The sequence below is a fragment of the Vitis vinifera genome, chromosome 14 (genome assembly GCF_030704535.1).
Source record: "Vitis vinifera cultivar Pinot Noir 40024 chromosome 14, ASM3070453v1".
Lineage (NCBI taxonomy): Eukaryota > Viridiplantae > Streptophyta > Magnoliopsida > Vitales > Vitaceae > Vitis > Vitis vinifera.
Genome location: NC_081818.1, coordinates 25383875 through 25400172, shown reverse-complemented (window position 1 = coordinate 25400172; position 16298 = coordinate 25383875). Strand labels below are relative to the sequence as shown.

At 33.3% G+C, this 16298-nt stretch overlaps 2 protein-coding genes and 1 non-coding gene across 6 annotated transcripts; 1 reads left to right on the top strand and 2 right to left on the bottom strand.

Annotated features, from left to right (window-relative positions):
- The first annotated feature begins 2332 nt into the window (after nucleotides 1-2332).
- On the top strand, nucleotides 2333-2431 carry MIR171A (microRNA MIR171a). Its single transcript, NR_127782.1, has one exon. It is a non-coding gene; the product is annotated as a microRNA MIR171a (primary transcript).
- Nucleotides 2432-3383: 952 nt separating this feature from the next.
- LOC100241234 (squamosa promoter-binding-like protein 18) lies at nucleotides 3384-7783 on the bottom strand. 4 transcript variants are annotated; one of them, XM_059742795.1, is made up of 6 exons: nucleotides 7567-7783; nucleotides 7439-7454; nucleotides 7258-7316; nucleotides 6408-6936; nucleotides 5063-5199; nucleotides 3384-4470 (listed from the first exon to the last, which is right to left on the bottom strand). In XM_059742795.1, the coding sequence occupies exons 4-6, from the start codon at nucleotides 6812-6814 to the stop codon at nucleotides 3878-3880; spliced, it is 1137 nt and encodes a 378-aa protein (XP_059598778.1). In that variant the 5' UTR covers nucleotides 6815-6936; nucleotides 7258-7316; nucleotides 7439-7454; nucleotides 7567-7783; the 3' UTR covers nucleotides 3384-3877. The 4 variants fall into 4 exon arrangements, with proteins under 4 accessions (XP_059598778.1, XP_010660740.1, XP_010660739.1 ...); XM_010662438.3 differs by having other exon boundaries at nucleotides 7258-7329; nucleotides 7439-7783; XM_010662437.3 differs by having other exon boundaries at nucleotides 7439-7783.
- Nucleotides 7784-11830: 4047 nt separating this feature from the next.
- On the bottom strand, nucleotides 11831-14662 carry LOC100263502 (probable WRKY transcription factor 75). Its single transcript, XM_002274351.4, has 2 exons — nucleotides 14156-14662; nucleotides 11831-12190 (listed from the first exon to the last, which is right to left on the bottom strand). Exons 1-2 carry the CDS (start codon nucleotides 14527-14529, stop codon nucleotides 12016-12018), a joined length of 549 nt encoding a protein of 182 aa, XP_002274387.1. The 5' UTR covers nucleotides 14530-14662; the 3' UTR covers nucleotides 11831-12015.
- Nucleotides 14663-16298: the final 1636 nt, after the last annotated feature.

Sequence of the window (16298 nt, the reverse complement as noted above, 5' to 3'; positions counted from 1 at the left end):
TTTATTTTCCCTCATGCTATCATGATCGGAACTTGTAAGAGAAGCAATTAAAAAATTTGATTGAAAGCATAATTTATTAAATATGGTATACTTTAAATTTAATTTAGGTAAGTAGAATAATTTTCCACATATTAAATATGGTATATCTTTACTTTTATTTGAAGTTTCTAGTTTATTAAGTACTAAAGGTCTACCGAAAGAAAAGGGAAAGAAGTAGTATCACAATTACTTGTTGCCTTTTCCTATTCATTAAAGCAAATAAGTTTGATGAGATTAGACTAGGCTGATAGGTACAACCGACCAAACATCTTGATTAGTATGAGATTCATATATTTGTACAATCCTCTTAAGGAAATGTATACTTGGGCTATGTACCCATTCATCACCAATTAATGCTAGTTTTTAATGAAATAAATATAGAAATATTATTTGCTTCATATAATATAAGTTTAGAAAAGAAGAATTTTAGGGAGCTTCACATGTTAGAGAATTTTCTTTTAACTTTTTCGCTGTTACACAAAGAAATATTAGAACTAATACCAAACATTTTTCAGAACAAATTTTAATCAAATTAGACCGGAGGATTAGGTTGATTGTATATCAAGTTAATGACTAGAAGAATTCATTATTTCTCTATGTCTTTAGTGAAGAGAATATTCACCAATAAGATATCTAAATATATGTTACATTTTTTTTATGTTATCTAAGTCTTATCATTTTAATTAATATTAGATAAAGAAATATTTGAACTAATATCAAATACTTCTCAAAGAAAATTTTAATCAAATTAGACAAAATGATTAGGTTAGGTTGTATATCGAGTTGACAAATGGAAGAATCCATCATTTCTCTATGTATTTAGCGAAAAGAATCGCTAATATGATATATAAATATATATTACGTCTTTTTTTATGTTATCTAAATCATATCGTTCTAATCAATGTTGAACAAAGAAATATTAGAATTAATACCAAATACTTCTCAAAGAAAATTTTAATCAAATTAGACAAAAGGATTAGGTTAGATTGTATATCGAGTTGACAAATTGAAGAATCCATTATTTCTCTGTGTCTTTAGCGAAAAGAATCGCTAATATGATATATAAATATATATTACATCTTTTATTATGTTATCTAAGTCATATTGTTCTAATCAATGTTAAACAAAGAAATAAAAAAACATTAGAACTAATATCAAATACTTTTCAAAGAAAATTTTAATCAAATTAGACAAAAGGATTAGGTTAGATTGTATATCGAGTTGACAATGGAAGAATCCATTATTTCTTTGCGTCTTTAGCGAAAAAAATCAATAATATGATATATATATATATATATATACGTCTTTTATTATGTTATTTAAGTCATATCATTCTAATCGATGTTAAACAAAGAAATAAATAAATAATATAACTAATACCAAATACTTTTCAAAGCAAATTTTAATCAAATTAGACAAAAGAATTTGATTAGATTGTATATAAAGTTGGCAAATAAAAGAATCAATTATTTCATTATCTTTAGCGAAGAGAAGCATTAATAAGATATTTAAATATATATTACATCTTTTATTATCATATCTAAGTCTTATCATATTAATCAATTGTAAACAAAGAAATAAAAAAATATTAGAATTAGTAGGAAAGTCTTTTCAAAGCAAATTTTAATTAAATTAGACAAAAGGATTAGGTTAAATTGTGTATTAAGTTAAATTCATTATTTCTCTGTCTTTAGTGGAAAAGAATGATAATAAGATATCAAAATATATTATTTCTTACCTCTTTTATTATGTTATCTAGTCATATCATTTATTTAATAAATAACTATGTGACGTACCACACAATATTTTAGAAAAAAAATTAATATTTTCATAAAATACTATTAGTATATTACTAAATCCACGTACAAGCAAACCTAGTAGGACCGCCAAGGATGATGCTATGATGACAACAATGATGATAAAAAATCATTTTAAACAGGGGAAAAGAAGAAGAAGCAGGCTACTAGACCTTCCAATCACTATTTTTATGTGACATCAATCACTATTAGTGAAACCAATTTCAATTTTATATAGGGCTTTAATTATTTCCAAATAAAGCTTGGATTTAGACCTCCCAACCATTCTTCTTAATTGCCATTCAAACGTTTGCTCTTCTTAAAGGACTTTCTTGCTTCAAATTGTTTCATTCTCTTTCTCCAATTCATGATCGTCAATTCTGGGAGGTGCCTGAATGGGGGTGCAGCATCAAAACCAGGAGGCTCATTTGTGGATCTTTGTTTAATTTCTTCTTCGCTTGCAATAGTATAAAGTGTGTATTATATGTATGGATACTTGGTGGGAAGCGTGATGTTGGGACGGCTCAATCAAACCAAAGATCTCAATGGTTGAGTCCTTTAATCTGATTGAGCCGTGCCAATATCATGTTCAATACTTCAAATGACTCCATTGAAATTAATAATCATGTATATATCTCTGGTGCTTCTTCTTCTTCTGCTTCTTTTCTGGAATTTTTTCATTGCTGTTGCTTTTGCTAGCTGTGTTGTGCTTGTATCAATCAGGTATCAACATATGAATGGACTAACCAGGGAGGAAAAGGGGAAAACAGGAAGAAAACAAAACCAAGGAAGAGTGGAGAAAGTATTAATTTTATCAGAATACCATCTAAGGGGGATTCTTTCATCTTCTTTCCTCACTTTTTTCCTTTTCCCATCCTTTTTTTTGGGAAAAGGGGAATTCTAATTCCACAAGTTTACTGGGTCCCAAGTCCACTGGTTCCGGTTATTCCTGATGGTGCAATTTGGATTGGGTCCTTCCCTTTTTTATTTTGTGAGGAGGAAGGAGAAGGGGTATTTGGATTTTGAAAGTGAATTTAGTCTTGCTTTTTCTTCTGTGTGGCCTATGGAGGATGGAGTGTGTACGTTTGTTGAACCTACTCTATTTGGAATTGTTATTTCCTTGGATTCTTGCGGGTAGTTATTTTGGGAACCAACATGAGAATGAGCTTAGGCCATGACAGTTTCTCTCTGGCATTTGATGTCGGTTTCATGGATTGTTTCTTCGAGTCCTTAGAAATCAAGGAAGGCCATTAGATTTTCTGTGTTTAATCAAAATACGATCAATTCATGATTTAAACAAGGCGATGTGTTTTAATTTAATCTACAATCAGCTTGGATTCCTTGAATAGCTCCATTTTAATGATGAAAATGTTTGTTGAAATTCAATGGATACAGAAGTTTGGTTGTTTCATGGTTCCTAAGCAGTTGGGCAAGATCATTTTCGCCTTCTTTATATAGGACCAAATCAAAAGAACAATTCATAACTCCAATCCTTCTAACCCCTGCAATTTCATAAGACCATTGCTCTTCCCTAATGCAAAACGAAAGAGTCAGCAATGTTTGGCTTCTTCTAGTGAATATATGTAGTCTGAGCTCCCACAAAGCACCGTGGTTGATCACAAAATTCAACAGGTTCAGGACTGGAAAATTCATTTTTGGTTGACAGTTTCATTCAGATTCAAGCAGGAAACCAGGCAAATGCTATGAATCCTTCTAAAAGACTACTCAACAGCAATGTGTTGAATGGATTGCAGTTGAGTTTCATCAACCTTAAAGGATGCCGTTGCCTCCCATCAATCATATGATCCTCTCTTTCTCTTTTGAATGGAAACATGGTGAAAACATCTTAACAATCAATGTTTATTCCAACAAAGGATAAAAGGAAATCAATCAAGATGTTAAGAATACTCGTCAGCATTCAACAAGGGAGGACAGCAGGAGCTCTCCATGGTTAGACCCGTCCCAAGAAAGTTCTTTCAACAGCTTCAAGAACATGGGAAGATTCCACAACTTAACCTGAGGAGCCAAGAATTTGGTTCCCTTCATGAGGGCTCATTTTCTGACAACCCACTTGATCCCATATGAAACATTGTGTTGCAATGGTCGTTCGCCTTGGTGGTGTCGACAGGAACCAAAACTGGACTGATTGGCATGCTCTCTATAACCTGTGAGCATGAGTCCTGAGCTAAATTATTGAACCAATGTGGGCCTGAGCTGATAGTCTGAACTGGAGGGGTAGCATTGGTATGCAGCAACTGAGCTAAACTGATCCCCGAGAATTGTGTTGCTGGCAATGACAGAAGAGAGAAAGCACAGTCCGAGGAAGCTGGTCGAGTTAATTCATGGCTGGCCCTACCATTTTTTGACTGGACACGAACTGGATGGAAGTTGGGAACTTCAGGGGCTACTACTAGGTGGCTTATTTTGGGGTCATTGTCCTGCAAGAAGGGGAATTCTTTATCTCCTCCTCTGTTGTACATTGAATTTGGAAAAGGAATTGGGCCGACATGCAACTGTTGGCAATGATTGTAAAACATTGCTTCTTCCTCACTTCTAGCAATCCGGGGCCATGTGGGACTGCTGGCAGTAGAGGTTGTAAGCATCTGTGAACTTCCAAATTGCAAGAATCCTGTACCTGAAATTTGGAAGAGATGTTATTACCAAAGACCGATGAGCTGAAACAGGAAATGGTTTACAAAAGCAGTGGGATTAAAAATTTAAAAGGACAACATTATGTCAATGCAAGCAATGCATTAGGAAGTAGCAATTCATAGTGAAGAGGAAGGGGAAAGGATCACTTGTTCTAGCAAACAATTGATGGACCAACTTTAATGGAATACCACCAAGATGCCACGGTTACAAATAAGAATGATCATTTGTCCAGATCTTGAAAACTGAAGACCTTGTATTTTTGCTCTTCTCACTTCATGTCAGTAGATATCTCAAAGGGTTAGTAAAGGCAGAACCATCCGTTAACAAGCTTTCTGGTGATGGTTTGACTTATGAAATAGACAAAATGATGAAATTTCAGCCAAATTGCTGGTACTAATGGCTAGTGTAGAAGGAGAAATGAACTGTCCTAATTCTTCAAGTTTGATCTGAGGATTCAGGCCATGACTGGGTGTAAAAACAACCAAGTTGTAATTTGACTCATTACAAGTTTGAATAGAAACAGACCATAATAAAAACTTGTTTTTCTCACAAGGTATTCAGAAGAGGATTCCTACCTTGGTGATTGGAGAGAAAGTTTCCAGATCCCAAGTAAAAGGATTCTGGCTGAGTTTTTCTTCGGCGCCGGTTGTGTCCATCAAGGCGTTTCCTGCAGCTTCTCTTTACCTCATCAAACTCCCCCAAGGAATGGAATCTAAGAGAACATTGATAAAGTTGGTGAAAAATAAAGGTCTGTCAAGAATTGAAACTTCAAAGCAGGAGGGACAAGGTAATTAACAATTGCTGTGAATTAGCAATTCAAAAATAACTTGGAAAGAGACCATATAATTTAGCATTATTCCTAATAAAAGAAAAACTTGCTCAAAACTTCTAAATGCATGCGTATGGCTACCCCGAAGCATGGCCTTTCTGCCACATACAATTCTAAAACTTCCTGGATTTGAGAAACTGACAACATTTTTCAGCTTCCCCCAGAGGTAAGAACTGAGAATACCAACAGCTTCCCCCAGAGTATTGTTGACAAAAAAATTTGATGGGTAGTTTTCAGTTAAATTCTTTTTAGCAAATCCTGACTAGTGAACATTTCAAAACTCTCCCCGAATGCCTTCTACATTTCTCCTAACACTAAAGTTCCTTCAGTCAAAGTTGAGGTTTTTGAGAAATCAACAGAAGTACTGAATTGCTGAAAATTGACAGGATGCCAAAAATAACAGTAACACTCTTGAAGGTTGAGATGCCTATTTTGCATAAGCATAGTTATGCATGTTGGAGTTCAAGAAATGGGCAACCCCTAGCAAATTACATTAATAATGGCTTGTTTTCACTCAATTTTAGGAGTCATTTGATAGTCTGATGTGATGATCGCCCAGAAATCAGCATATCAAATATCCTGGGAGAACAGAGAAATGAAATTTTTTGGAGTTCACTTTGGAGATCACTATCCATCTCAAAATCCACAGGGCTAAAACTGACACATAGAATGAGCTTAAACAACATCTAACCATAACACATTTAACCACAAGTAGTGTGCAATTGTTTACCATTGGCATATATTTATCATCTGTTACAATATCATATGCCAACATCAAGCCATTCATTTAACAATTAAACTCAAAGTGATGCAGCACACACACTGGTGAAGCTCTCCTCAGAAGCCATTCCTACACTTTAACAGAGTTAAAAGAGGATAAATTTTATTTTACTTGATATATGCTCTGCAGAATGCCATCCATAAACACAAACAGCTACTTGGAATGATCTGACTGACTAATGCATGAAGTACAACATCTAATAACAAAGTTTAATTGTATGCATTTTCAAAATAAATCAGTACAGTCAAGAAAAATCAGAACTGAATGGTAGGATTTTAATTAGATGATTGCAAGCAAGCCCAATTCTTACCTGCTGCATTGCTGGCAGAAACGTTTTTCTTGACCGCCAATGATGACAACTGGGGTTTTAGAATGACGCTCACATACCCTATGGCGTCGATGATACTCCCTGCAATTACGTAGGTCGGAAGTGCACCCATCAACTAAGCATGACACATTCTGAGTTCCATTTAGAGCTCTAGCCCTCCTTGATGACCCTGAAGGTGATGAAACCCTCAAGGACTTAGAGTCCTTGAATTTATCTGTGGACCCGTCTCCCAAATCCCCCAATCTTCCAAGCTTCAAATCAACTGAAAATTTTTCTTTAGTCTTCTGCCCTAATAAGGTACCAGAACCAACCGTGGTGGGCATATAGGGATCCTTTTCTTGATTCAATTCAATTAAATCCCAAGTGGATGGCTGTAAGTTCCACTCCATTAGACCTTTCGCTCTCGCTCCTACTATGTGTTCCCTCTCTCTCTCCTCTCCTTATCATTCCAAACCAACTAAGCTCCTTCCCAACTTATCTTCCCAGACCATCACACAGAACGCAATTCTACCTAAAAATAAAAAAATAAAAAAGAAAACCAAAGTTAAGTGAATGGGTTCTCCAGGAATGATAGAAGATCAAAAACCTAGTTCAAACAATCGATACAAACATTAGAAATGGACAAATCAATAAAAACTTTCAATTGTTTTTTTCTTTTGTTTCTGTTTTCTTTAGAGAATACAAGAGGATGAGTATAAGAAGAGCAGTTCACACAATCTCATATGGTAGACAAATTTAATTGCTGCAAAACTTCCAGGGAAAATGCAAAACTGAAAAATGACTGATAAAAGCAAGAGATTGAAGAGAAATAAAAGTAAGCGACAGCACTTACAGAAAAGTGCAGCAGAGGGAAACTGACTTGAGCTTTGCTTTGCAAGCTCCATTCACCCCCTGACAAGGACTCCTTAAAATTTCGGTAAAGAAGAAAGGTAAAAAGAAAGAAAAGCAAAAAGAGAGAGAGAGAGAGAGAGAGAGAGAGAGAGAGAGAGAGGGAGAGTTTAAAAGAGACTCACTCACTGTTCCCTCTAGCTGGAACCAGGAAAAAGGAGCAAAGAATTATTAGGTAGAGCAATCCACAAGGATGATGTATTATCTATCTCAAGCAACTAGTGTAGGCAGTGAGTGGGCTGAACTAAAATACCTCAAAGCAACATTGGAGACTAGAGAGAATTAAGAGAGATCTTTGTTTTGTTCTTTCCGTTGTTTTCTGCTTGTCTGATGTCTCCAATTTTTTAGATGGGTTTTGCTTGGAAATTTGGACCTTTAAAGAAGAGAGAGATGAGTGGCACAGAAGGGACAGAGAGTAATTGCATTCAACTTTTTGAACAATGACAGACGATGAGGGAAAGGAGAGAAAGCAACCGGGCAGGCACCGGCACATAGTTTTTCTGAAGCATGTTTCGAAATTTGTAGCATATTGGCGAGTCCCTGCTTGGCTTTGGGGCACAATACATTCTAAAAATGGTATTGAAAAATTCACATCACGGGAGGAAAAGTAGTCTTATATTCAATGTATGCTTTATTTCCAAGGGATGAAAAATCGCTTTCAAAGTTAGAAAAAAAAATCACTTTATTTTGTAGTTTGGAATGCAGCTTTCCAGGAAATGGGATGGAAACTGCAGCTAATTATTAGTCTTATTATTTTAAATTTTCAAATAGTATGGGTTGTCAATGCAGTGATGTGATGAGGAAAGAAATTGTCTAAGTGCATTCCTCCTGCATATCTTTGTCCAAATTCTAACCCTCCTAAACCATCTTTGTATTTTTATATGATTCATATTTGTCAAATTTACGATATCGATTATTCAAAGCATGCAATGAAATCTAAGACTATTGAACGAGAATATAAATAAAAAAATCAAAATCAAAATCAAAACAAATAAATACAATCATTGTAGAAAAGACAGATATAAGTTTGATATAAAGTAATAAAATCAAATTATACGTATAACATGTTGTGATTAATTCCGTTTTTTGGTAATGAAAAAACTATTATTTGAAATTAAAAGTCATAATAAAATTACAATAAACATAAAGGGCTCTTTTTTTTTTTATTGATGGTGTTTATTTTTTTGGCTTTTTACTGAAAGCAATTTAGTTTTAGAATTTAGATTTTTGGTTTTTCTACTTTTTTCATAACTTATTATAAACTTTTTACTAAATAGAAAAAGTTAAAATATGTAATTTTTTTTAAATAGAAAAAATAACATATTGATTTTTTTTACTTTTTAATACTTAATAGAAATAAAATACCACAAAAACAAATAACCTAATATTCAATACTATTAAGTATTAAAGTTCTATTTAGAATTAAGTAAAAAAACAAACCCCACACCTTGATGATCAATTTGAAAGGGAAAAGGCAAAAAAGGATGAATGTACCCAGGTTGGCATGTCCACCAAAATGGGTCAACATGAGTTAGGAAAAGGTCTATTTGTTGCATGTCACTGACCCAAACACAAGGGAGATGGTTTAATACAATTTTTGGACTTTTTGATGGTCCAAGGACTTAAAAGGAGCATTTTCTAGATAGTGATATGATAAAATATATTGGAAAAAAATGTGTCATCATCCAATGGAAGACGACATTTTAATAATGCTGGGCCTCACGAGATGTTTATATGGATCATAAGGTTGACAGAACAACTGGTAGCTGGGGATCATTAGACCTAGCGTCCATGGTATTTCAAACTGAAGTTTGGGTATGGTGCTGCATTTAAGTGGCCGAGCATGCAGGTGGACAAAGGGCGCCCTCGGCTGACTTTGCCTTCTTCCTAAGCTCTAGCCACACATCCTTCATCAACCACTACGGTCCTGTTAATTTCTCATACTTATAGGGGTTTGGCTTTTTCCATCTAAAGTTGAAATGGGTAATTTGAATAAAAATCAACCTGAGTACGTTTTAAAGTTCAAATTTTATATAAAAAATTATTTAAATTTTTTTTGAATTATGGTAATTAAAATATATAAAAATAACAATTTTTGATGTTTTACTTTGTAAAGTTTACATAGACTAATTATTACTTACCTTGCTTTTAACTTGTGACATATCCAAGACTTACTATCATATATCCAAGACAATTTCCATAGACAAAATGTTTGATTTGATACATATATGGATACACTATCTCCCTCTACATATTTTCATATGATTTGGATGTATGTACATGTTTATCATCAAGTAGACCCTCCATCACATCATGTGTATCAGATATGGATTCCCCTCTTGCTATAATGAGAAATTAATGAACATTTCCTCCAAGGTAGTTATGATTAAATGGTTTTTTTTATAATTTCTTCCAAGTACCTTTTTAGGTATTCCACCATATGTAATGTCCATAGGTGTACCCAAGTCGAAACCATTATTTAAAAGTTTAAAATAAAATTAGTGCATCTCAATGGTATTATCATGTTAACTCTCCTACCCCATAAGCACTTTTTTGAACTAATTTGAAGATCTTATTTTAATGGCTAAAACTAAAAGTTTGTAAGACAAAATAGACTTGTATTAATTGCATTTTGGTTGAATAAGAAGAAGAGAGGACCATCATCTATTTATAGGATGTGTCATATTGAAAGACTTCAATATTATATTTGAACAATTAATTTGGGAATTACTACTTTAGAATACCCCAAAAATAAAAAAAAAGGACTTCATTCCTCGTCAAACTAAATATGAAATAAACTTTCACATTTCTAGAATTTTCTCTTTAATCTTATCGAGACTAGCTCTTAATACTCTTTCTGCTTTCCCTTTGTTTTACTAGCTCTTGACATTTTGGAAACTCTTAACACTTAGGCTATGTTTGGTTCCCAAAAAATTTGAGGGAAAATGTAAGGGAAAGAAAATACAAATAAAAAGTAGAAGGAAAGAAAAAGTAAAGGAAAATAAAAAATATATTAAAAATCGATAAATTATTTTTTTTATTATTTCAAACTTATTTTATTTATTTTAACTCATCAATATAAAGATTAAATAATGTAAAAATATATAAGTTTTTAATTAATTTTAATTATATTTTATTTTCTTTTATATTTTTCATAGGACAACCAAACATGAAAAAATCATTTTCCTTTATATTTTTTTTCTTTCCTTAATATTTTTCGGGAACCAAACACAACCTTAGTGTTCCATATGGTTAACTTTATACCATTAGGAACTCCGTGTAAATAAATAGTACTTATAAAATAAACATATAATTTTTTAATATCTCAAGTTTATTAAAAGTTAAGATAAAAAGTTAAAAAAAAAAAACAAAAAAACCAAATGTAGGAAATCTCGACTCTTATTTAGTATATTCATTTTATTAGATCAACTTTAATTTTTTTTTAACTTATCTTTTTGAAAAAAATTAAAAGCAAATAGGGCAAGTCTCATGTCTTATTTAGTATACTTATGAATCTAATTAAATGAATCCTAATAATGTAATAACTCATATTTTCTAACATTTAAGACAAAGTAAAAAACAAAAAGAAAAAAAAACAAACAAACAAACAATCAAGTAAGTCTTGAGTTTTATTTGGTAGATTAATTTGATTAGATAAATATTTGTTTACGATAACTTATTTTTATTTACTTTTCTTGAATGGTTTTAATTTCCTTTTAAAAGTTCCAACAATCTAGTACCTTATAAATGATAGATTTGAATTATTTTTCATGCTAAATGTTTCATCTCAATAGGAAAGATGAGAACATTTTTTGTTTCTTATTTTGGTTTTTTTCTATGTTGTGTCATTTTGTCCTATATGACACAAAGATAAAATTAACCCGAACATAAAAAACTATATATCCACACAAGAAAAAAAAATTATATCTTCAATTCCAACCCTTTTTCCTAACTAATTAATGATTTGAAATATTTCTAAAATTTTATACTAAATATTTAATAAAAAAATTTATTTCACAAAAAAATATTAATAATGGAAAATTCTCCAATTTTACGATTTCAACCTAAATTAAGGAATGGATGAAGCATATTAAGAAATAAGAATTAGATACATCTATCAAATATTTTCATGCATACTCTCAATTTCTTAACAACATCCACTGTCTCAAACCATGCATGCTCCCAATCATGAGCCAAGAACAGCTCATGACTAAAACTAATCACAGCCAAAACATGCAACATACGCACCTGCATGCTCTATACTGAAAATAGGAAGGTAGAACATAAAAAATATAAAAAGATATGAATGATAAAACATTTTCAGAATCATTTGTTTCATAGTACATTTCTTCAAAAATAAATTATTTTTGAAGACACCGACCATAGACAAGGTACAACATAATTTTGAGACGTAAGGGCTAAGCAGATTGACTAAAAAATACATCTAAATGATATAAAATAGGAAAAAAATGTACTGCACTACACGTACGGACTAAGGAGGGACTAAGGAAGCCTGATGACTGGTAAACACCTACTGCATTGTCCATTTCTATTGATAATATATATAGTACTGCAGAACAGAAGCATATTTGATCTGCTGCATGCACGCATGTCTTTGCTATTAACCAGTGTCATATTAAAATCCATATTATATACCCTTTACAAACGCATAAATTAATAATTCAGAGTCTGGAGGAGCTTATTAGGGAGCGTAGATTTGCATCTGATTCAAGATATGTTCGAAATTGTCGGTGGGCTTCTCGATTGGATGTGTGTGCACCCCTTCATAAGTAGTCACCACAATGCTTTCATCTTTGGATAGGCGTTGCACCTGCTTCTTTACATTGCATCCCTGATGGGTACATCTGTAGTAGCTTCTGCAAACACAAAACCAATATAAAATATTTAGAGTCTATCCCCATGTTTCTGAGTGGGAACAAGTTTTGTATATGAGAAAATATTCTATCAAACACTATTGTTATTGAGAGAAACAAACACCACTGACATGGGGATAGACTCTTAATTTGCAAATATGAAATACATCAGTGGGACAGTTTTTGTTTTCCAAAAATGTTGATATTTGTTAGCCTGTTAAATTCTCCAAAGACATGATTACGTGAAAGATTCTCAAGTGTAGATAAGACTTGGTTCATATCCTAAATCAAGATAAGAAATAGACAGCCAAATATTCCATACCTCATTCACACCTACAAGCACAATTTAAATATTAATTATCTTAAATCTCTATTTTTATAAAATGATTCCAGAAAAGTAAAATAGAACATCATCAGAAAAAGCAATATATTCAGCCACCAAAATTAAGTTTACATTGTTCATGAAGATTTATGGAATGAATTCCAAGAAGCTAGTTTGATTCAACAACTCCAATGGGATGTGATCAAACAACAATGCCCATGGCCAAAGTGATGTAGAATATTCCTGGAACAGAACCAATCTTTTGCCTACCAAAGATTATCCTTAACTAAGATCAAGTAATTAGTAAAGAAAAATAAAAATGACAGGACATGGAAACTGTAGCTAATATCGATTGGGTTGATTACGGTCTTCAACTTTTTAGCTCCTCCCGGGTTTATTGTTATAATTTTGGCAAGAATGACAAGGGAGACCCATATTTGATTCCTAGGCAATTAGCTTTTGTAGCATGTTTCAGGCTCATAATGTAAAACCTAGAGTTCTCCCTAACGATCTTAGAAAGTTCAGTTTTGAAGATTATTGTGGCATATCTTTTAATGTTATTTGTAGGTATTCTACTTTCGTAGTCTCCTTTATGAAAGAAGAAGAAAAAAATTGTAAAACCCAGGTTCAATCTTATGATTTCCGTGATAAACCCATTGCGGTAGGCTATTTTTACTCATCAAAATTAATGGACAGCTAAGCAATATATTTATATATACATCTTCAAGCATTCATCCCCAGTAATTATGGGGATTAAGGGCCTTAATTTGATACATATATAGATGATCCAAACGACAAAAGACTGTACATAAGAGATCAATATCCTTTTGCAATCTAATGAAAATAACCCATGTTTATTTATCTCTATATGTCAGTGCAATTTTAGTATGGGGGAATTTCACTTATGATCCTAATTTAATTAGTTAACAATGGATTGTTTTTAGAAAGTTAATATCAGACTAGATCATAACATTTATCCCTTATCCCATAACATGATGCGATGCAGCTATGAAATACCATTTTTTTTTTTATGCACCTAGATGTTCATGGATTCTCTTTATCCCCATGAATTAAGAAGATTTGCACTAGGTTTTCTTTAATTTTTTTTGTGACCTATCAAGATTCTTAGATGGATTCAACAATACTGGATCATGAAAGTTAGAGGGAAATTTGTATCATCGTATGAATATATACGCCATCAACAGGTTCTACGTTCAAAGTTGGCTTATATTAGGGATCTCTACTGCAAAAGAAACCTATAGTTGTTGAAAAATTAATCCCTTGCCATGGCAGATTTCACCTCTAAGTAATGAAAAGAGCCTTAGAAAAAAATGAGGAAGATGCATATCTATAAAAGTTAAAACTGCAGTAATGTGCCCTTGAAAGGATGCACGAAGAGCCCTATCCACCATGCGAGCATGCTCGCAATCGCATCACAGCAGAACCCTAGTCTCGAAGTGAAAACTGTAGTGAAGTCTTTCTTCTCTTGAACCAGGTTTCTCTATGCGGTGGAAGATTTAAGGGCTATGTTGCTTTTCAGCAAAGATGTTAGGTGGAGTACTCTTCTGCATGATCATAAAGCATCAAGAAATCCCACTAAAAACACAACATTAATTAGAAAAGCTAAGAGGGAGAATTCAACTAACCTTGGAAATTTGTTGTTCTTAACTGCCTTTTGACCGTACTTCCTCCATCTATATCCATCATCAAGTATATCAACCTGGCTCCTGGTTTGAAAAGCATATCTGGGCTTCCTGATCTTCTTCTCATACTTCTTCTTACAAGATTTCACCTCATTCTCAGACCTACCAAAGCCTCCACTGCTCCTAGAAATGTTCTCGACTTCTTGTCCTGTAGGGACATGGATCTCCGTGGACTTCAACCCCAAGAACCCATTTGGAATACTGTGACCATGGACATTACCGAAAACATTGGAACTCTCCATGTTTGATGTAAAACCCATCGAAGCTGGTGGCGGCGCCGATGACGAGCAAGCGAAGAAGTTCTGATAATTCTCCATCAGAAACCAACCAAATTAATGTTTATGCCGGGAAGATGGTCTCCAATAAAGGTAGAGAAAGTTGTACTACAAAGGGTTGAGGCGGCTCAATGGAAAATCCAGCTTAATGGAAAGAGATAGAAAAACCACGGAAGAGAGATATATAGCGTGGAAGGTGTCGTGAACGGCACGTATAGTGTCTTTGAGGTAGAAAAATAGCTTCATTACTGGATGTGCTTAGAGAAAGAAAGGTAGAAATTTGTGGCGGCTTCATCATTAAGATTGTGAATATGGTTTTTCCATATTAAAAAATTAATATTGGTGCACTTACTGCTTAATCTTGGCATGATCATCGCTTTATTAATTATTATACAAATATTGCTGGTGATGTTTCATGTAATCAGCCATAATGACCAAACGGTAAATTGAAAATTAAGCTCTACTAGATCTTTCTTATTAAACCCTCCGAATTATTCTCCTGTGATCAAATGTATCATAAAGAAGAAATTAACTAATTATTTTTTTCTTGAAGTAAGGAATTTTATATATACGCGTATGTAGCCGTCTTACATGGGCACAGTGGATACTTAGGCCCTCGGCCAAACATTCCAGATCTCACTTTCCCAATTGACTTCCATGGAGTAGACACGGGGCATCGAGCCTGCCCTACTTCACACACGTTACCAACTTCATTTTCCATCACTCCCTCCCCTACATTTTCATTCGAAAAAAAAATGCTACAAACAGAAGGAAAATTTCCCCTTTCAGATATAATATCTATATATGAGGTCATTACTGTATCCATAGATCAGATGAGCCGGCTGCTTATCTTTCGTTAAGCAGGTTAAAGAGAAAGGTCATTCCAAACCAAGGGATTTGGTGGGTTTGTGCTAGGCTGCTTCTAGCATTATGTTATATTTAAAATAAATAAAATAATAATTGTACAAGAATAAAGAAATAAAGAAAGCAAAAAAAGGAAGGTGAGGGGGAAGGAGAGCAGCACATTGATTTTGAAGTTTCTTAGGTGGGGTCATAAAGGACAAGTGGTGGGTTTGAGTTTGAAGGATGACTAGTAAGCTGGGTGTCTGATTAGGTCCGCGCAGCCTGTTGCTCCATTTTGAAAGGTAAGAGTGTGTGTCGATTATTCAAACCTCATTCGAATTGTCAAACCACTCAGCCCCACAAGACGTCTGTCCTCCATGGTCTTTCTCCCCCATTTTCATGTTTAATATTCGCCGGAATTATGGGGAAAAGGACTGTCCTATGCGTACACCCACTTTTTTTTCTCTTTTTTTTTTCATATCCAATCTTCGAAACTGCTCACTTCAAAGTTTTTTCGATCCTTTCTCAAATTTAGAATGCTAATGGCGTCACAGTCACAGATACTGATCTCCATGGTTGTTCTTTCTCCTCCAAAGCACTTCCTGATCAGCTGCAACATGTCAACGGTCTTAAATGATGGCTGCAAGAGTTTTAGCACATGCCATTTTATATATAAAAGGATACTTAGAGGGGGGAGGAATCCAGAAACTTTAGTCCTGGTGATAACATGTAACTGTTCTCTGATATTTTTATAGAACAAAAATCTGCTTTAAAATTTGATATGCGTTTTATTTATTTTGAATATTTTTAAAATTAATTTTTTATATTTTGTAATTATTCTTTAAAATAACCTTTAAAAAATAAATAAAAATTATTAAAAACAATTCTTTCAAATTAAACACTATATTTTTTATTTTTAAAAACACGAGAACAGTTTGCATTGTTTAAAAACCTAACAAGCACACCGT

Coding starts and splice junctions, on each gene's coding strand:
- LOC100263502 (XM_002274351.4), bottom strand. CDS start 14,529: ATGGAGAATTATCAGAACTTCTTCGCTTGCTCGTCATCGGCGCCGCCA. Junction 12,191..14,155: donor AAGAACAACAAATTTCCAAG/GTTAGTTGAATT, acceptor TTGTGTTTGCAG/AAGCTACTACAGATGTACCC.
- LOC100241234 (XM_010662438.3), bottom strand. CDS start 6,814: ATGGAGTGGAACTTACAGCCATCCACTTGGGATTTAATTGAATTGAAT. Junction 5,200..6,407: donor TTCTGCCAGCAATGCAGCAG/GTAAGAATTGGG, acceptor ATGTTCTCTTAG/ATTCCATTCCTTGGGGGAGT. Junction 4,471..5,062: donor CTTTCTCTCCAATCACCAAG/GTAGGAATCCTC, acceptor TCCAAATTTCAG/GTACAGGATTCTTGCAATTT.